Genomic DNA, 16,992 nt, shown 5'->3' with positions numbered 1-16,992 from the left:
GAGTGCTTCTCCATTTTGAACGTTTATTTTGGGTGTTTAATGCCTGTGGAGTAAGCTTTGCCTTGTATTTATACAGGTAACATAAACGTGATGACTATATATTTGTTCTTACTGCTTCAGGTTGGTCACTGTATTCTGAAAGTATTTTACCGGAAAAGCGAGCGTGACGACGCTTGACGAATCTAAAGTTAATCTTGCAGTTCCCCGATGTGACCACAGGAGGGCGGTAAAACAACTTGACTCTGACCTACTAAAAACGTTAAACTAGGTTTTAGCTTTCCACAGTTGATCGCTTGGATTTTGGGGAAGAGACGGACATATCTGTCAGGACTACATTCATTTTGTTAATTTGGACTATATTTAATTATATGCAGCCAAATACACACCATTCAACACAATGATTGTAATGTAATATGAATATTTTAAGTGAATGAGAGGCAAGCTATAAGGCATGTGTTTTTTTTTCAGAGACTTCAGGTAAAGACAGAGATAGTTGAGAGGTTACTCTAATAGAATAACTCTAATGGTAGAATAACTAGAGGTACAAGTTGAGATTACTTTAACAGATGATGAGAGATGGAAGAAATGGAAGAAGGCGAGAACAGTAAGAAGGAAATTAAAAGGCGTCATAGAACATCTAAAATTATGTATACAACATAAATACTATACACGTGGGCCTTAAGTGTAGCCTTAAGTGAGCTGTAAAATACACCTCTCCAATAGTTTTTCATTTGTTTTCAAAATAACAAATATTAAGTTAAAACAACAAAACAGCAGTTTGATAGCAAAGTACACATTATTGATTCAGACAGCTATTACTAAAAGAGAAACGATATAATATTAAAAGTCTCTATCACTATCTTTATTTTCCTACTTAAATTGTGAAGATTGTCAACACCTCAGATCGTTATCATTCATATTAGATCGTGATCGTTTCAGTTTGGTCACATGTATTTTGAAAGTATCTACCGGAAGTCTTGTTATGTTTTATTAACGCTGACCTGACGAATTCAATGTGTTGTAGTTCTCCACTGTGACCACAGGGGGGCAGCAAACACATGTTATTCTAAATACCGTCAAGACATGAAACCTAAATGTTTACACCGCAGGGCAGGGGTCATTGTGACAGACTACTTTTTGAAAACGGAGGCTTGATACTTTTTGTTAACGTTACTCAACAGTATAACATAATTTATAACATAAAAAGGTAAAACCTACGTCACAGACTATGATGTGGTTACGCACTGTGACCACTAGAGGGCCAGGAATTCCCTCATGACGACCATCATCTCCACGAGCGTCAAAACATAACAGCAAATGAACACTTCCGGTAGAGACATTCAGTATAGAAAATGTATTCAATACAGAAACCGGTATTCAAAATGTGCTGAATCACGGGGTTTGTTATGTTATGGTCGAGGGAGACTTCTATGTGTTGGACGTGTGACTCTGGATAGTTAAAGCGGGTAATAAGTACATCTTTCCACCATACTTTTACTTTGAAAGGTCGACTACTGTGTTGATCACTACTTCCAGCGTCACAGTTAGTTTCCTCAATACTTTCCGGTTGCACAGGTTTGAAAGCAGCTGATTTTCTGTCTACGTGTTTAGTTAGTGCAACGTGAATGTTCGCTAGCTGACTGCTGTTTCATTCTTCTCTAACTACAAATAATCGACCGAGATCTGGGGGATTGTTGTTCTCACTGTACGTTACACGTTATGAGGAGCTCGTGAAGAGGGGAAAAAAAACAACCGACAAGGAAGCAGCTCACGTCATGATTCCACCAGCTGACAGGTGAGGAGGAGGTTCAACAACTGCGACCACCAGTTGAATTAGTTTATACTTCTACACGAGGTCGTTGAATAGTTGTCAGCTTCAGGTAAAGTCTAACATGAGCCGCTCTTATCTCCAACAATCCCCTCAGCTGACTGTCATCTGACGAGCTAACAACGTTAGCTCACTCTCATGAACTGCAGCTGAGCTTTTAATCTTAGGCTCTAAAGTTAACTCTAGTACACTATAGGGGATGTGGTATTACATGTTGTGGAACAAGTTTCAAAATGTAATAGAAAGGCAGATGGAAGAGTCGTTAGATGTAAAAGCAAAGTGTGAGAAAGAAAAACTTCCTGTAAAAGTTTTATTTAGGAAAACGGTGATAAATTGTAGGACAATTCCTTAAACTGGTTAACAAGATAAGACACTAGTTGGTATATTTACATGGCAATCTACCCACGTTCAAGTATTAATATACACAACATTGTGTTTGATTCTTGCTTCCTGCTGTAGTTTTATCTGTAGTTTTTATTGAAGCAGAATCTCAAATTAAATCACTTTTAGCAAAACAACAATTTTCGTCGCCTTCATGGCAACATATTTAGAAATCATAAAGTTTTAAGCATTGCACAGTAGTGCTCGTGGACTTTAATATATTTAATTACAGCGTTGTGTGTCCCAGTTGGATGCATCATTCTTGAACAGGAGGTTATGTGCCAAGTTAAGCACAACCAGGCCTCAGCAAACACTAAAGCGTGTGACGTTAAGGTTTCAAAGGCATTATACTAGAACTGCAGAGTATGTTGAAATATGTTCTATGTTCCGTCCAACAGGCGAGGGTAGTACATGGACGAGCTCTACAATGTGGACAGATAAACAACGAGGAATCCGAGTGTCTCAGAAGGAGCTGCTCTGCAAGAACAGCTGTGGCTATTATGGAAACCCAGCGTGGCAGGGCTTCTGCTCCAAGTGCTGGAGAGAGAAAGCACGACCAGCGGCAGCCTCGAGGCAAGACGAGAGGTAAGACGCGCTCATTCAGGCTCACAGGAGCATTTAGAGCCTGCTGTATGTTATCAACATGATGGTAAAGGTTTGTAGGTGGAGTCACATCTTAATATCGTCACACCCTTGATGAGCCCCTGAATAGATGCTATGCATCCTCATTTTACACATGTGTGTTGTAACTATCCACTAATACTGTCGTCTAACTATCGGCTTGAGGCTGCTGAAGTGCTCTCGGCTTAAACTGGGTTCAGATTTGAGTGCCTAATGTCGTCGTCCTCTGTAGGCCGAGCGGTGATGGAACTCCTCTCACCTTCTCCAAATTCGAGGAGAAGAAAAGCACTGAGAAAGGTCGTCGAATCAACACAATGAGGAGACTCTTCTGGGGCAGCCCATCGACTCCTAAACCTCAAGGTAGTTCTGTTTGCGTTGTGTACTTTGATGCAGTGTTCAAGTCAGACCTCCTCATCACATGGTTTCTAAGGTGCAGTCATGTAATGACAAGAAAATCCACAACAAAGTGCAGGTGTTGTCCTTCATTGCCTCATGGACCGATGGGGTCCCATGTGTTCATGTCTGGGTAGTGTAGTGCTTTTATTCCTACGGGTTCAGTAGGGATGCACCCTTCTCCTCCTGTGTGCCCCATTGATTTACTATCTTACCAAATTCAGTGACCTATCCGCCAGTGTTTCATTTGTCATGTGTACTTATTAATCTGGAATAACATCCACCCTTTGTCCCTTTTTAGAGTCCTCTGAAAGGCATGCGAATGTGTTGAAACCTTATCAGAGCCTGGAGCCCGGGGACTTCACCGGTTTCCTAAAGATACTAAAGAGCCCTTCCTCCCAGCGCCTGCAGTCCCGATGTACAGCTTTCCTCAACACAATGGAGGCTTACCACGTAATCATCTGTTGAAGTATTTGACACTACACTTGTTATAACTGCTTATTGACTCTTTGATCAAAGCGCATCATCTTCTTTACAGGATCTGCCGGTACAGAAGCAGTCGGATCTTGTGCAGGATTTCTTCCAGTCCTTTGCTGAATATTTTAGCTGTGAGTACAGATCGGTTCAACACCTCTGGGGCCGGTTATCCTGACAGAATGAGAATTTGTATGACTTTTTAAATTGCTGTTTTTTTTTTTTTTTTTTAAACTATATATTTTATTTTATTTTCAGGTTTTCCTGAGGCTCAGGTCACTCAGATAATGGAGCACGTAGAGAAGTTAATAATGACACGGTTGCACAAATGGGTTTTCTGCCATGACAGCTGTGATGATGAGCAGAAGGACCTTGCTCTCCAGAGGAGGATACGGTAATCCTTAAATACAAGTGCATATATAAACCCTGTTGTGTTTGATCAAAACCTTAAAGTTAAAGCCCCGTTTCACACGGATGTCTTTACTTTGCAGATCTTTGAACTGGATCACTCCGCAGATGCTGAGCGTACCTTTCCCTGATAAAAAGACTGCAGTCACCGGCGACCCCTTCCTGTCTGCCATAACAGGTGATTCACAGCTTCAGGACTGAAAGGAATCATTCATCGTTTTGGGAAATATGCTTTATTTGCTTTCTAATTAGAAGAGCAATTTTACACTCGCCGTTAAATATAAGCCCACATAGTTCACCGTAAAAACAAATGCAATACAACGTGTTAATGAGGATGTTCTTACCTTTGGACTTATATTTTATGGACAGACATGAGAGTGGTATTGATCTTCTCATCTAACTCACTGCCAGAAAGTATATTTCCCAAAATGTTGAACTATTCCTTTAAGAGTTCGCCATACGCTGTAAGCATCATGAAAAGGTGCTGGTCTTTAACCTTTTGTTCTGCCCTCTGTTTTTTTACAGCTATAATTGAAATGGATGCCAAACGAGCGCCTCAGGACAAACTTGCATGCGTGTCCAAATGCAGTCAGCATGTCTTTGAAGCGCTCTCCACCTCGAACAGTGAGCCCGCTAATGCCGATGACTTCCTGTCAGCTTTGGTTTATGTGGTGCTGAAGGCCAATCCACCTCGCCTGCACTCCAACATGCAATACGTGATTCGTTTTGGTCTCCCTCACAGTCTGATGGCAGGAGAGAGCGGCTACTATTTCACAAATTTGGTAAGTTTATTGCAAAGTAGCTCATCCGCCGTACACCACCGGGGGTGCTGCGTGACAGGGTCAGTTGGTCACTCATGCCCCCTTGTCCTCTGTTTTAGTCTTGTGCAGTGGCCTTCATTGAGAAGCTGGATGGACCAGCACTCAACCTCAGTCCAGCGGAGTTTGACGGCTACATGCTGCGTCAGCGGGCTCCCTCTGAAGGAAAGAGGCAGCAGGTGGCCGGCGACGCACAACATCTGTTAGTCGAGCTAAAAGGCAGACAGGAGAAGCTGGACCAAGGGATGGATGCTCTCAGCGTGCAGCTCCAAAATTGGGTCAAAGCTGTTCATTCACAGCTGGATGAGGCAGCAGCCCAGTTTGCTGTGGTGCAGAAGGAGGTAGCAGCTCAGGGCGAGCTCTCACAGGTTTTTTCATCGTCATCTCATAATGCATCACCACAAGAGGACGACAAAGACGAGTCCGTGCTGGTGCTCACGGATCAACCTGCAGGAACACAAGATACAGACTGTTAGCTATGTTAACACTAACGCCTGTTCTGGTACTGGACCTTTTTTTTAACATCATCAGCACTGATTTATGTAGGCTGTAAAACAAAACAGATTTATATTCCACGGTCACACTTGCACACATTGCGGCCGCATGAAGCTGGGATTTGTAGGCCAGTTGAACATGAAGGAAAACTTCTTGAAGGAAAACTTTTTGCATTCATTATCTCAGAGCGAGCACAGAGGGTTTTTAGTTACTTTGATAAAGATTTGCACTTGTATCCTGTTTGAGGATGAAGGCCATTCGAAATACATTCCAATATATAATAACAGATATTCCTATTTAAGCACTTGTAACACTTCAGCAGTGCTTATTTAATATTCACTAATAGTTTATACCAATGTGCCTCTATGTCGACTGCTGTGAAATAAATAATATGCTACAGGAGAAAATGTTAAATGGACATTATAGACCACTACAAGTCAGGGGGTGTATCGAGTTAAAACATGTTTCAGAGCTGTGGCGCTGTTCTCAACATGCTGCCATGAAGATGAATTAACTGGTGCAAAACTATTTGAAACACATTTTGTCATCTGCATTAGTGTACTGAAGGTATTTGTTGTTTACAACTGTTAAAAAGTTTATGAAGAAATTATAGGGTTTAATGTTATGATCAATTGTTGTACCCAATATTATAATAAAATTGAATTATTTGATTTAATGTGTTTTTGTGTTTTTTATTTATTAAATGTTTGAGAAAACAAACATTTGGTCTACAGTTAATTTTTTGTTGCGTGTTTGCAAACAGGAATCAAATATTAAAATACTTGGTTAAATCATACTTGACTGAGTTTGATGTGTTCTTGAATAATAAATATTGAGTATAAATTAGTATTTATTTAATGATTTGAACGGTGCTTTGCTGTGGGAAGTGGAACAGAGTTCATGTTTGGTGTTGGTGACCTTTTTTTCATCGACCAGCTGGGGGCAGTAGAGTGCGTACACTGACGTAAACCTTCCACAAAGAAGACGACGAAGAAGAAGACCACCTATGACGCTTTAGGTTAAATCCCGGATGTAGGTGCAACCATGAAGATGACGGCGGAAAACAGTGCTGGAAAGTCTGAAATAACAATGGATGATGTTAAAGACCTCGTTAAAAAGAAAGATGATATTGAAGAACAGATAAAGGCTTATTACGATGTTTTGGAAGACGTAAGTCTGTTAGTGAGACGCACACGCAGCTCAAAGCTAACCCACGGATACAGCCATTAACTTACAATGTTCATGTACTAAACATGGTTTTCTCTAACGTTCACCTTACTTCATGTTTACAGCAAGGGGTCGGAGTAGAAGGTGTGTTGGTGGACGCAGAGGGCTTCCCCCGAGCAGATGTTAATGTCTACCAGATCAGGACAGCGAGACACAGTATTTCATGTAAGCAGCGGCGTGGTGGTTGTTTCTGGTGTTTTCTCTGGTAGTAGAGTAACTGTCTGTTATTCAACATCCAGTTACCCACATGTTCACCCTCTACGGCATTACTTTTTATTTTTTGGGGGTAAAACATACTTCACCCCATTTTGGAAATGGACACAAGAACATATTATGAGCGAGACGAACATGATCAGGCGGTTAGGGTCGTTTGAGACAATGAGGAGGTCAGGGGTCAGTCAGCAGAGTTGTGTGTGTGTCTGTGTCTGTGTCAGTGTGTGTGTGTGTGTGTGTGTGTGTCTGTCACACATCTGGAAAGACCCTGATGTTCTGGGTAAGCATTGTAGGGTGCTCTCCACCTCTGCCACTTCTTCATCTTCCTCTTCATCCACTGACTCAGTGTCATTCAACAGACACACATTCTCCTATAAGAAAGCAGGAAGCACACATGTCATTTACCCTCTTCATCTACTGACATACATGCAAACAAACAAACACACACACGTTACTCTGCTGACTGACCCCTGACCTCCTAATTGTCTGTCAAACGATCCTGCCTGATCATTGCTCTCATATTATGTTGCTGTGTCCATTTCTGTAATTATCAATAGATAGTAAAGTAAAAACAATGACTATTGTCATAATTATCTCCACACTATAGCAGGGTATTGCCTGAACATAAGTGGTCTAGCTGCACAATGTTGAGCAAGAACAAAATAAGTCTCTAGACAATCAAACATACTTCTTTACAAACTAATCTGCATGCATACATTTTTTTAAATAAAGATATTTCAATTTAAACATGTTAAAACGCCAGAGTGAACTTACCAATTCGTGGCGCTGTGTCCTGTGCAGCTTTGCTTCCTGGAAAGAGTGCTTCACTCCCAAACAGAAGGTCACACCCACTTCATCCCCTCATTTCATTGGACACAGACATGTCTGTGATAGTATATATACTGTTTTCAAGTTAAAAACAATTAAAAGGGAGGTCGTTTCTTTATCTAAATGTAAATATTTATCAAGACACACTGTCACAAGAATACATCATATGATGCCAGTACAACAACTAATTAATTTAAGTTTGCACTGATGCTGATATCACTTTTTAAGATGATACCATCTTATATTCACAGTATGAAATATAGTACGTCATTACATCAACTTAAGACTGTCTTCTGCTAATGATTATTATTAAGTTCGAGGTACTGCTTTGTCTTTCAGGCCTGCAGAACGATCACAAGTCCATCATGGAGGAGATAGAAGAAGCCCTACACAAGCTGCATGCTCGGGAGAAGGCCAAGCGGGAACAGGATGGAGCTGGAGACCAGGAGGAGGCGATGATGGAGGAGGCGACGGAGCAACAGGTCGCTCTTCCCCCTCCCTTTGCACGGGTGGATGCTGTGACACAAGGCTCACCGGCCTGTGGAGCTGTGAGTGATGTGTGGAATACGCTTTTTTACCTGATAGGTGTTTCAGATAAACCATCAGAATTAATTGAAACGTACTTGTTTTTGTTCCAGAGATAATAGTAAATGTGTTGTTTCTTTCATAAGGGTGTCCGGGTTGGTGATGAAGTCATCGAGTTTGGTTCTGTGAACACGGAGAACTTTCAGAACCTCCAGAATATTGCTTCTGTGGTTCAGCACAGTGAAGGTGTAAGTTCCTGACATCATCTTTTCATACCTATCAGACCTTTTGTTAGAATTAGAAGAAATATTTTGGTAATCACCTTTTATATCCATTTTTTTTCACATTGCCCAGCCGTAGGTTACCTTTTGTAACACAAACTTAATACCTGTGGCCTAAACTGCAATATCATGTCTTTTTTTACAGAAGCCATTACGTGTCACAGTCATCCGGGACGGCCAGAAAGCTCAGATGAGCCTGACTCCACAGCGATGGTCAGGCAGAGGTCTGCTGGGGTGAGTGCTACAGACACTACAGTCATGTATATGGATTGGCACACACGAGTCTAGTTGATACGCTGATATTTAGAAACAAAGAAAGCTGTGAAGCCCACAGGAGCAAAGCTGCTGAAAAGCTCCTAGTGAGCTGGGCAGATCTGTTTCTCTTGAATTTCTATTTACTTTGACAGTCGGCAGTGATTTTGATAAGTGCCCCACATCAGATGCATGATTGGCAGGTGTTAAGTGGTTCACATCAGTCACTAGTCTGTTCTTGTTTTTTTTCTTCAGATGCAACATCGTTCCAATCCAGCAATGATCAAGATGACATTATGCAGAATTTCAATTGTGAACCCCTTCCTCAGCTTGTGTTACCCCTGGATGCTTTCAAACTGACTTTGTACACACTGCAGACATTTCCACCCGTTTAATTTCTCTATATTTTAAACTGGTACTATTTCCTTTATAGAAGGGCAGACTTCAGAATGGTGTAGGTGAAAATAAAGTGTCACAGTACTTCTATTGAAGAGGCCATGCTGAGTTTATTGAATAGTAGCCGAATACGCAATGCTACATTAAACTACACTGATTGAAGTCTTGTATGTTCTAACAATTAAATGTTGGCATTAAGAGTTAACGCCTCTTTCTCTCAGGAGCATTCTTTCACTCAGCGAATGTTATTGCAATTAGTCCATTTCATTCATCTTTATCTAGTGTGTGAGTGGGTATTTTGGTGTGAGAGATACAAAGGCTTAATTTAGGATATCCATCACAAAGTGGACAGACACTGAAAATCAATGATTGGAGACTTTGTAAAATAAGAAGGTTGCCACAATCATCAATAAAGTCTTATTTTCAACTCTTGGATAAAACATCTTATGTTATGCAAGAGCAGCAAATCTGGAAATCTTGGTAAGATGATGGATCATTACACCAAAATAATTACAGCTTTAATTCACATATACTTCTACTTGCATGTTATTTTGTTTTGAGTGAACTTGAAAACATTCTTGGTTTAACAGTGTTTCACTGAACTCATTCAGTAAAATGTTTCCACCTCAATACATAATTAATTTAGCTAAAAGACTGAATCTGCACAGCTGTCTATGTTAAAAAGTCCACACTATGGTGACAAAGGCAAACAAAAGGTGTGTGACAAACATTTATAAGAACATGTTTTATTTTTTTATAAAAGCAATTTAAAAAAAGCAATAACTCCATTTACATCAGGCTGAGTGAATTATCTTTACTAAACATAAACAGCTAAACTTCTGGGCCGGTTGTTTCTATCAATATGAACAAAACAATAACACACAAATTTAGACTCATGAGAAAATGTTGAATACATACGTGTTGTTGCATACGTTACATATCGGCATGTACACTTATTGACTAAACAGTTTGTTTCTACAAAGGAGAAATATTTGACAGGTAGAGATGAACTTGAATCTCTTGACATGAGACAGGAATTATTATTTTGAGAACAGTAAAGTAATCAGCCTACGTATATGAAGTTTGTTACAAATATATATATACCAAACAAAATGGTATAATCTGCTCATCAAAAAAAAGAAAAACTAAATTCACTACATTAGTGTTCTAACAAAAATCATGACGGTTGCTTGAGTTTCTTCTTTTTTGGCTTGACCATCTGTGGGAGTTGGATTTTGAAGGCAGTCCTAAAATGAAAAATATTTTCCATCATGTTAGTGCAGAGAAAGTGAAGATTAAATCAAACTGTGTAATTCCAGATGTACAGTATATAAACAGTGTTCAGAAGAAAGAGGTTTTTTATATATATATTATTTCAAAGACTTACTCGCAAGTTGTGCAGATGGGGCTGAAGTTGCAGAATACTTGAATGAGAGAAGACAGGACAAAGCATCACCACAAAGACCTACTGTAGCTGCAGCTTTTGCCAGTAATACAAAGATTGAGGTTATGCATTTCTTTCTTCTTAACTGGGAATCAAGCTTACTTGACAGACAAACTGAGCACACATAACCAATCTCAATGAGGTTACGGTGGCAGAAACATGCAGCTCTGTAGTCCACGTGTGCAGGCGGTGGCAGCACCAGCTGTGAACGCTGATCAGAGTCCGGCAGGAACACCCACTGTCCAACAAAACACCATCATCAACACACAGCAGCCGATGAGCTGTAAGATGCTCTCAGAAATGTGAACATCTGTATTGCACTCTCACCAAAAGGTATTGTGCCAGGGCAACTTTCTGTGGTATCTTGAGGTACAATCCTCCAGTTATATCGCAGGCCTACAAAACAAACATCTAAAAAGGTAAAAAAATACAACCTGGGTTCAGGTTGTAGAATGAAACTACATTATTGTCCATGTCCTAACAAAGTCATACAAATATACCTGCTGAAGGAGACCCGAGTCTGAGTCCAACACACAGGCATCGATCAGGATGTTCTGTTTTAAAATACAAAACAAATTGATTTAGAATTTTTTTTAAAATATACCAGAAAACACGAGCAGGATCAGTGACTGTACCTGCTTTTGGGCAGCAAAAATGACATTCATGAAGTTCATGTACTGGCGGGGGCAGTCCTCGGCTGCTTTTATAACCTAACAGATAAAACACAGAGGCTGTGTTCAAAGTCACGCAATAAAACAAAAGCACTCATGAAATTAGACCATTCAGAGCTTACCAATATTCTTGATTTTATCTCCTGTCCAGCTAAAAAAAAAGAAAAGGCAACATTAATAAGTATTGAAGGGACCCATAAAGAGCATCATTAAGCTTATTAAAGACATTTTACTACCTTCAAACTCCTTTGAGACCCTGTTAACATCTGAATATTAAAGGATTAAGGAATTTGCAAACGTGTACAGAATGTCATAACTGATAAAACTGTAAATAGTGTTGTCATTTAAAGGATACAGCAGAGAGCTTTGGCAAGGGTTCCAGCCAACAAAGTATCAGTTGAATTTCCCCTCACTTCAGCTGTAATCACATAAGACGCATTGTACATTTTAAAAGGAGTCACCAATACTCTACAGCTTCATTAAACACCTGAAAATAAAGTTAGAAATACAACACTTTAACTGCAAAGACAGCTACCAAACGTTTGGGTATGTTGAGAAAGCCGATGTACTTAAATCTACTGTACTGTATATATTTGATGTACATTTTACTCACACAGAAAAAGACTTACTTTTAGACATTAACTTCCTGATCTCTTCAGCAATAAGGTTATTAGCGACTGCCAGGAGTTCATACTTTCCATCCCCACTGGAGTATGCATCATCCCCACCGCTGTCCCCCGCTCTCCAGCTCTTACCGGGATACAGAAAGTGACTGAAACAAAGTAAGTTAGAGAGATGTGTGCATAACATATAAGTGACAGGAGTATTACGTTCATCAAGACAGTCAGCCCTTCAATCCTAGAAAGAGACAGTGGCGGAAGAAGTACTCCTACCGTAGTAAGTAAAAGTACCAATACAGCGATGTAGAAATACTTCACTATGTAAGAAAGAGTAAATAAGTAAAAGTGCTGCTTCTGCAGATAAATGGCCCATGAGTGATATGATTATAAATGACAGTCTTTGATTGTTAATGCATTCATTCGTCAGCAGTAGTTAACTGTTGTAGCCGGTCGAGGTGGCGCTAGTTTTAACCGTGTTAAACACTGTTGGGTAGTGCAGACCTTAGTGGTCGAGCATAAGGGCCACAACATCAATCTGTGAGGCTGCGAGGTGATTTTTGGTGTAGGAAATAATAATTATAATAATAATTCTGCTGCACAAGTGTGTTCATTTATGGACTTTGGCCTGAATATTTCTTTTTTGTGAAATACTGAATACAAATTATAATCGACATGAGAAGTTTAAAGATGAACTCTTTGGTGTGTGTTGCTAACAACTCGAGACATCTGAAATGTGACAATGTGACCCCAACTAGACACTGTCCTCCCCCCCCCCCCCCCCATCACCTCAGTAACTGTAATAGGTTTTCACAGGACACTGCTCTATACGGTTACCTGTCCTCACAGTGGCTGGCGATCACGGCCAGTTTGTTCGTCCTGCCCATGGCCATGTGGGAGTTGCCCAACACCATCACCGCATCCAGACACTTCGACAAGCTGAGCTGAGCGGACACAAGAGGACAGTGGACGGTGTTGTTTAGCCGCAGCCACAGTTAAAAACAACCTACAATCTGAAAAGCACCCACAGAAAGACTTCTTAGTACTACCTCTGTCTCACGTTGAGCTTGCTGCCCCCACCACACCGGGTTTACATCCACAACGATGACCAGCAAATTGATTTCTTCCTCTGAGGAAATGTTGGAAACAATTTAACTGTAACGTTACAAAACTGCGAAATAACTTTATCATCTGCATCAGTCGGACTAAAGCGAGACATACCTGATGCCATCACGGCACAAGATGCTTGAAACCAAGAGAGACTGTTGTTGTCCTGGAGCTTTATCTTCTGTTAGCTTCCATCTTTGATTCGAAAGTTTAAACACTATCCAAACACGATGCACACTTCAAGCTCTGGATAATCTGGCAACATATAATTCAGTAAACACTGACACTAGTGAAAAAATAAAGCCAGTTTCGTTGATTGTGACCCACAACAGTAGCACGCTGCTGCTATGTTGTTCTTCTTCTACTTTTCATATTGGTATCACGTGGTGCACTGCTGCCACCTAGCGGCCGCTGTGCTGTGGCGTAAATTCACATCCACGGTACACACAAGTATTCAGATATCTTATGTTAATACTTTATACAAAAATACTCAACTACAGGTAAAACGCATTCTGCATTCAAAATCTAAGGTAAGTAAATTAACAGAAGTATTATCAGCAAAATGTACTTTAAGTATGAAAAGTTAAGTATTTGTGATGCAGACAAACAACCACTGTGATTGTGATATTCATCATTGATTGTAGTTACCAAAACAATGTGGAAGTAGCATTTTACTGTTGTAGTTGGTCAAGTTTGAGGTAATTTGGACTACTATGTATTGTCCTTCATATTTTACAAGCTGATCTAATGTTTTCGTTGTAAAATCAGCAACGTAATTATCTATAATTTTACACTTTTGATGAACTGTGTTCAGAAGAACTTAGCTGTGTATATAATGACAAATGACACAATGGCATCATAATAAGTCTTATATAATTGATCGTGACAATGGAACATAAAAAGAATCATCCTTTTTGTCTACCAAAAATAAACAGTTTATTTGAACCATTTAATAATTAGAAACAACAATATTCTGTAGCAGACGAAGTTCAGTGTAAAAAAAACTAATTCTAAAAGACATTTCTAAATCATACCTACTTATTTGTTCAGTGTCTTCAGTTATGTTTTCTGATCTTGCTAAAACAAACAGTAAACAGCACAAAACTCTAAGGATGTCCAATTGAAGCGCTGAAATCAGCACTGAAATGACACACACCCTGCAACTGCATATATATCTTACTACAGGGATTCATACAATATACGTCATAGATTGACTCATATAAACCTTACAGGCTTATTGGCTCACACACTTGGTCACAGTTTTTTGATAATTATTATTGTGACAAACGGATTCTGAAGGGGTTTGATATGCTTTCCAATGAAACACAACAAAACTTCTCACATTGTCCTTCAAGCATTTCAGTATTTGTGATTGAGTAATCAATCATCTGAGAGTCTGGTTATTTCTTGGCCATGGGTTTTGGCTGGGTCTTGAGTAAGCCTGTCCTGTATCTCTCAGTCTGATAGACGTCTGACTCTATGGCCTCACTAGAGTCGTTCAGTGTTGCGTATACATTCCCGTTGACCTCGGTGAGCTTGTGAATCCTCTGTTTGACACCCTTGGAGCGCCAGTGTGTTCTTAGGGGTTTGGCTGTAGGATCATCCACAGCTTGGTAAAGCCCTTCCCCTTCTGCTAGTGTGATCTTGTACTTGTGCCACGGACACACGATGCACAGCCGCCCATTAAACTCCTGATGTTGGCACAGCATGAAGGTGATTAGAGAGATAAGAATGAAGCAGCTATAGAGGAAGTCTTATGAGAAAACGTTTAAAATATATTTGTTATACACTGGAAAGATTGAACAAGGGCATTGCAACAAACTGAAAAAAAATAAAATATTATAAGCATTAAATGGCTACTTTACTGCAATAAAAACAAAAACAAAAAAAAACTTACCTCAATGTCTCCATACTGTAATTCACCACCTGAATCTGTCAGTGGAAAAACAAGTGTCCTTATAGGCCTCAGTGTGATGAGCCATTGCAGAAAGTAAATTCCACACTTAAAAATACAATACGACAATAAATGTCATCTTTCTAAATGTTTCAACAGGACAACAACTAAAGGCGAGGACAGGCTGTACAATTATAGCTTCCTACATATGTCAACACCAACACACACAGAGCTTACGGTAGCAGCGTGTGTCCATTGCATGAAGCTGCCCCTGGTGGTGCAGAACCAGTATCTCTCTGCATCCATTGACCATCTTGGTCACGCGCCCGGCCTTGACAATGTCCTCCTTCTTCCCGATGAAGTGGGAGGAGGAAGAGGGAGGGGGAGTGGAGGAAGAAGAGAAATTCTGAGAAGTCTCTTCCTCAGAAGACATGTTGATTACTTCTTACTGCAGGTTTCCTGGTATGAATAAGAATATAATAAAAAAATATTTTTAGTTGTGAGGACATGATTAATAGCTAAATAGATAGTAATGAATGTTGTTTACATGCAACCCTATTAGACTTAATTCACATGAAAAGAACAAGGCACAGGTTTTGTGTTTGTCCAAATAATATCTCTGTCACTGAACCGGGTTAAGATGCTGACCTGTGAATCACAATCAGTTATACACTGATGAACAGAAAACACAAAATGTTGCTGAAAGGAGGAGGATAAGGAGGAGGAGAGAAACACATTGGCAGGTTTTAGGTGCACCAATAGATTTCTTAAAAGGTAGGAATTTACAAACACTTAATTTATCAGAAAGAAATGTGAGTTAGTGATTGAGATACAAAAAAAAGAGTCAGTCAGTGTCACAGAGGGAGAGAGGGGGAAGAAAGATAAATACCAAGAAACGTTTTATCCATCAGAATTTGTTTCATGTTGCGGTCCACGAACTTTTTCACTATAGCGATATTCCAGATTATCTGGAGAGCACTCTGTGTTTTCTCCTGGGATGGACTGGTTTAAAGCTCCTGCAACCTGCCATCTCCGTCTTCCTCCCCAGTCTAAATGTTTCGAAGAATTCGGAAAGTAAGCAATAAGCAATACACGATTAGTTTCCTCTTTAATGCGTCTTCTTCCGAGTTAATAATTAAGTACCCATTCATGTCCTAGTGCTGTACCTGCATTCAATATAACATGTTTATTTGGACATGTATCAAGTAAAACAAATGCAAACCAATAAACGTCGTCTGCGTTTCAAGTGAGCCATGTGTCAAAACAGAGGCAGAGCAGTCTGGTTTGAGGAAGAGCCAATGTTGTGTGTTGCGTCCAATGTTGTCCCCAGTGAAACAAGGTCTGATGAACGAGAGTCCATGGCGTCCTTCCCCTTTATGACTCGACATTGTTTAACTAAATTGCCATCTGAGAGTTTGCCAAGAATGCACAAGGTATGCATGAATGCATTTGCTGGTGAGGTATAGGCTGTAATAAATAGTTAAAGTAGGCCTATAAAGTTGACCAATATGCTATATAGGGTTATCGCAGAGACTTGGGACCCATGAGGGTAAATTATGAAGATAATACAACACATTAAAAAATACTTCTACATCTAGTTTAATAGTACTATCTATCTATTTACGTGACATCTATCTATCTATGCAGATTGTTTTTATCTTTATTTTTTTTAGGGTAAACCAAATTGTTAGCTTCAAATTTATTTTATTTTAATGTACAGACCATGGGTGTAGCATGTTGTCTATAGTATATCGTCCTCTATATGCAATACATTGGCTAAAGAATCGCTAAATAAATAACAATAATAATCCATGTGTTTTATCATTAATGAGCATATAAAATATATGTATATAAGTAGTGCATTACTCTCCATACAGTCTGTTGTAAAGCCAGTGGGGCAAATATACGAATGGTTTAGTCTGAGAAGGCTTTTTGTCTTAGCAGGGTTGTTGGTGGGCATTAAGCCCTCTCAGGGATTATCTCTCTTTCATGCTGAAGTGAGCGTAATTTAACCGGCTGTCCTTCTGAAACTAGATATCATATCGTATCCTAACTTCTGCCACCCGTGGGTCTGCCAATCAAGACTTGTCTGTGCAGGAGTTGTGCTCTTAACCCACAG

General features: G+C 39.8%; 4 protein-coding genes across 5 annotated transcripts; 2 read left to right on the top strand and 2 right to left on the bottom strand.

Moving 5' to 3' along the window:
* The first annotated feature begins 1,578 nt into the window (after positions 1–1,578).
* Positions 1,579–6,065, top strand: LOC306697744 (rab5 GDP/GTP exchange factor-like). The gene is made up of 9 exons (XM_079161775.1): positions 1,579–1,795; positions 2,608–2,794; positions 3,063–3,190; positions 3,525–3,676; positions 3,762–3,831; positions 3,956–4,091; positions 4,189–4,283; positions 4,631–4,887; positions 4,986–6,065. The coding sequence occupies exons 2-9, from the start codon at positions 2,637–2,639 to the stop codon at positions 5,397–5,399; spliced, it is 1,410 nt and encodes a 469-aa protein (XP_079017901.1). The 5' UTR covers positions 1,579–1,795; positions 2,608–2,636; the 3' UTR covers positions 5,400–6,065.
* A 369-nt stretch (positions 6,066–6,434) lies between these two features.
* Positions 6,435–9,230, top strand: psmd9 (proteasome 26S subunit, non-ATPase 9). Its single transcript, XM_079160842.1, has 6 exons — positions 6,435–6,588; positions 6,711–6,810; positions 8,026–8,234; positions 8,358–8,459; positions 8,638–8,726; positions 9,000–9,230. The coding sequence occupies exons 1-6, from the start codon at positions 6,463–6,465 to the stop codon at positions 9,025–9,027; spliced, it is 654 nt and encodes a 217-aa protein (XP_079016968.1). The 5' UTR covers positions 6,435–6,462; the 3' UTR covers positions 9,028–9,230.
* A 713-nt stretch (positions 9,231–9,943) lies between these two features.
* On the bottom strand, positions 9,944–13,310 carry gtf2h3 (general transcription factor IIH, polypeptide 3). Its single transcript, XM_079161417.1, has 13 exons — positions 13,094–13,310; positions 12,922–13,001; positions 12,710–12,816; positions 11,885–12,027; positions 11,611–11,673; positions 11,492–11,521; positions 11,378–11,406; positions 11,220–11,294; positions 11,085–11,138; positions 10,912–10,980; positions 10,687–10,822; positions 10,528–10,564; positions 9,944–10,387 (listed from the first exon to the last, which is right to left on the bottom strand). Exons 1-13 carry the CDS (start codon positions 13,101–13,103, stop codon positions 10,318–10,320), a joined length of 903 nt encoding a protein of 300 aa, XP_079017543.1. The 5' UTR covers positions 13,104–13,310; the 3' UTR covers positions 9,944–10,317.
* Positions 13,311–13,896: 586 nt separating this feature from the next.
* Positions 13,897–16,178, bottom strand: LOC306697211 (Rieske domain-containing protein-like). 2 transcript variants are annotated; one of them, XM_079160989.1, is made up of 4 exons: positions 16,096–16,178; positions 15,111–15,332; positions 14,877–14,911; positions 13,897–14,670 (listed from the first exon to the last, which is right to left on the bottom strand). In XM_079160989.1, the coding sequence occupies exons 2-4, from the start codon at positions 15,304–15,306 to the stop codon at positions 14,380–14,382; spliced, it is 522 nt and encodes a 173-aa protein (XP_079017115.1). In that variant the 5' UTR covers positions 15,307–15,332; positions 16,096–16,178; the 3' UTR covers positions 13,897–14,379. The 2 variants fall into 2 exon arrangements, with proteins under 2 accessions (XP_079017115.1, XP_079017114.1); XM_079160988.1 differs by lacking the exon at positions 16,096–16,178 and adding an exon at positions 15,763–16,086.
* Positions 16,179–16,992: the final 814 nt, after the last annotated feature.

This window comes from Pholis gunnellus (assembly GCF_910591455.1).
Source record: "Pholis gunnellus genome assembly, chromosome: 6".
NCBI classification, from domain to species: Eukaryota; Metazoa; Chordata; class Actinopteri; order Perciformes; family Pholidae; genus Pholis; species Pholis gunnellus.
Note: the sequence above shows the minus strand (reverse complement) of the source record. Positions and strands in the feature narration are given on the sequence as shown.

Excerpts from the sequence above, each read along its gene's own strand:
- LOC306697744 (XM_079161775.1), top strand. The coding sequence starts at position 2,637 with ATGTGGACAGATAAACAACGAGGAATCCGAGTGTCTCAGAAGGAGCTG. Across the intron at positions 3,832-3,955 it reads CTTTGCTGAATATTTTAGCT|GTTTTCCTGAGGCTCAGGTC; the intron begins GTGAGTACAGAT and ends TTTTATTTTCAG. Across the intron at positions 4,092-4,188 it reads GCTCTCCAGAGGAGGATACG|ATCTTTGAACTGGATCACTC; the intron begins GTAATCCTTAAA and ends TTTACTTTGCAG.
- LOC306697211 (XM_079160989.1), bottom strand. The coding sequence starts at position 15,306 with ATGTCTTCTGAGGAAGAGACTTCTCAGAATTTCTCTTCTTCCTCCACT. Across the intron at positions 14,912-15,110 it reads AATGGACACACGCTGCTACC|ATTCAGGTGGTGAATTACAG; the intron begins GTAAGCTCTGTG and ends TTCCACTGACAG. Across the intron at positions 14,671-14,876 it reads TACAGTATGGAGACATTGAG|GAGTTTAATGGGCGGCTGTG; the intron begins GTAAGTTTTTTT and ends TGCCAACATCAG.
- psmd9 (XM_079160842.1), top strand. The coding sequence starts at position 6,463 with ATGAAGATGACGGCGGAAAACAGTGCTGGAAAGTCTGAAATAACAATG. Across the intron at positions 6,811-8,025 it reads AGCGAGACACAGTATTTCAT|GCCTGCAGAACGATCACAAG; the intron begins GTAAGCAGCGGC and ends TTTGTCTTTCAG. Across the intron at positions 8,235-8,357 it reads GCTCACCGGCCTGTGGAGCT|GGTGTCCGGGTTGGTGATGA; the intron begins GTGAGTGATGTG and ends TTCTTTCATAAG.
- gtf2h3 (XM_079161417.1), bottom strand. Across the intron at positions 12,028-12,709 it reads GCCAGCCACTGTGAGGACAG|TCACTTTCTGTATCCCGGTA; the intron begins GTAACCGTATAG and ends ACTTTGTTTCAG. Across the intron at positions 10,981-11,084 it reads ACTCGGGTCTCCTTCAGCAG|GCCTGCGATATAACTGGAGG; the intron begins GTATATTTGTAT and ends TTTGTTTTGTAG.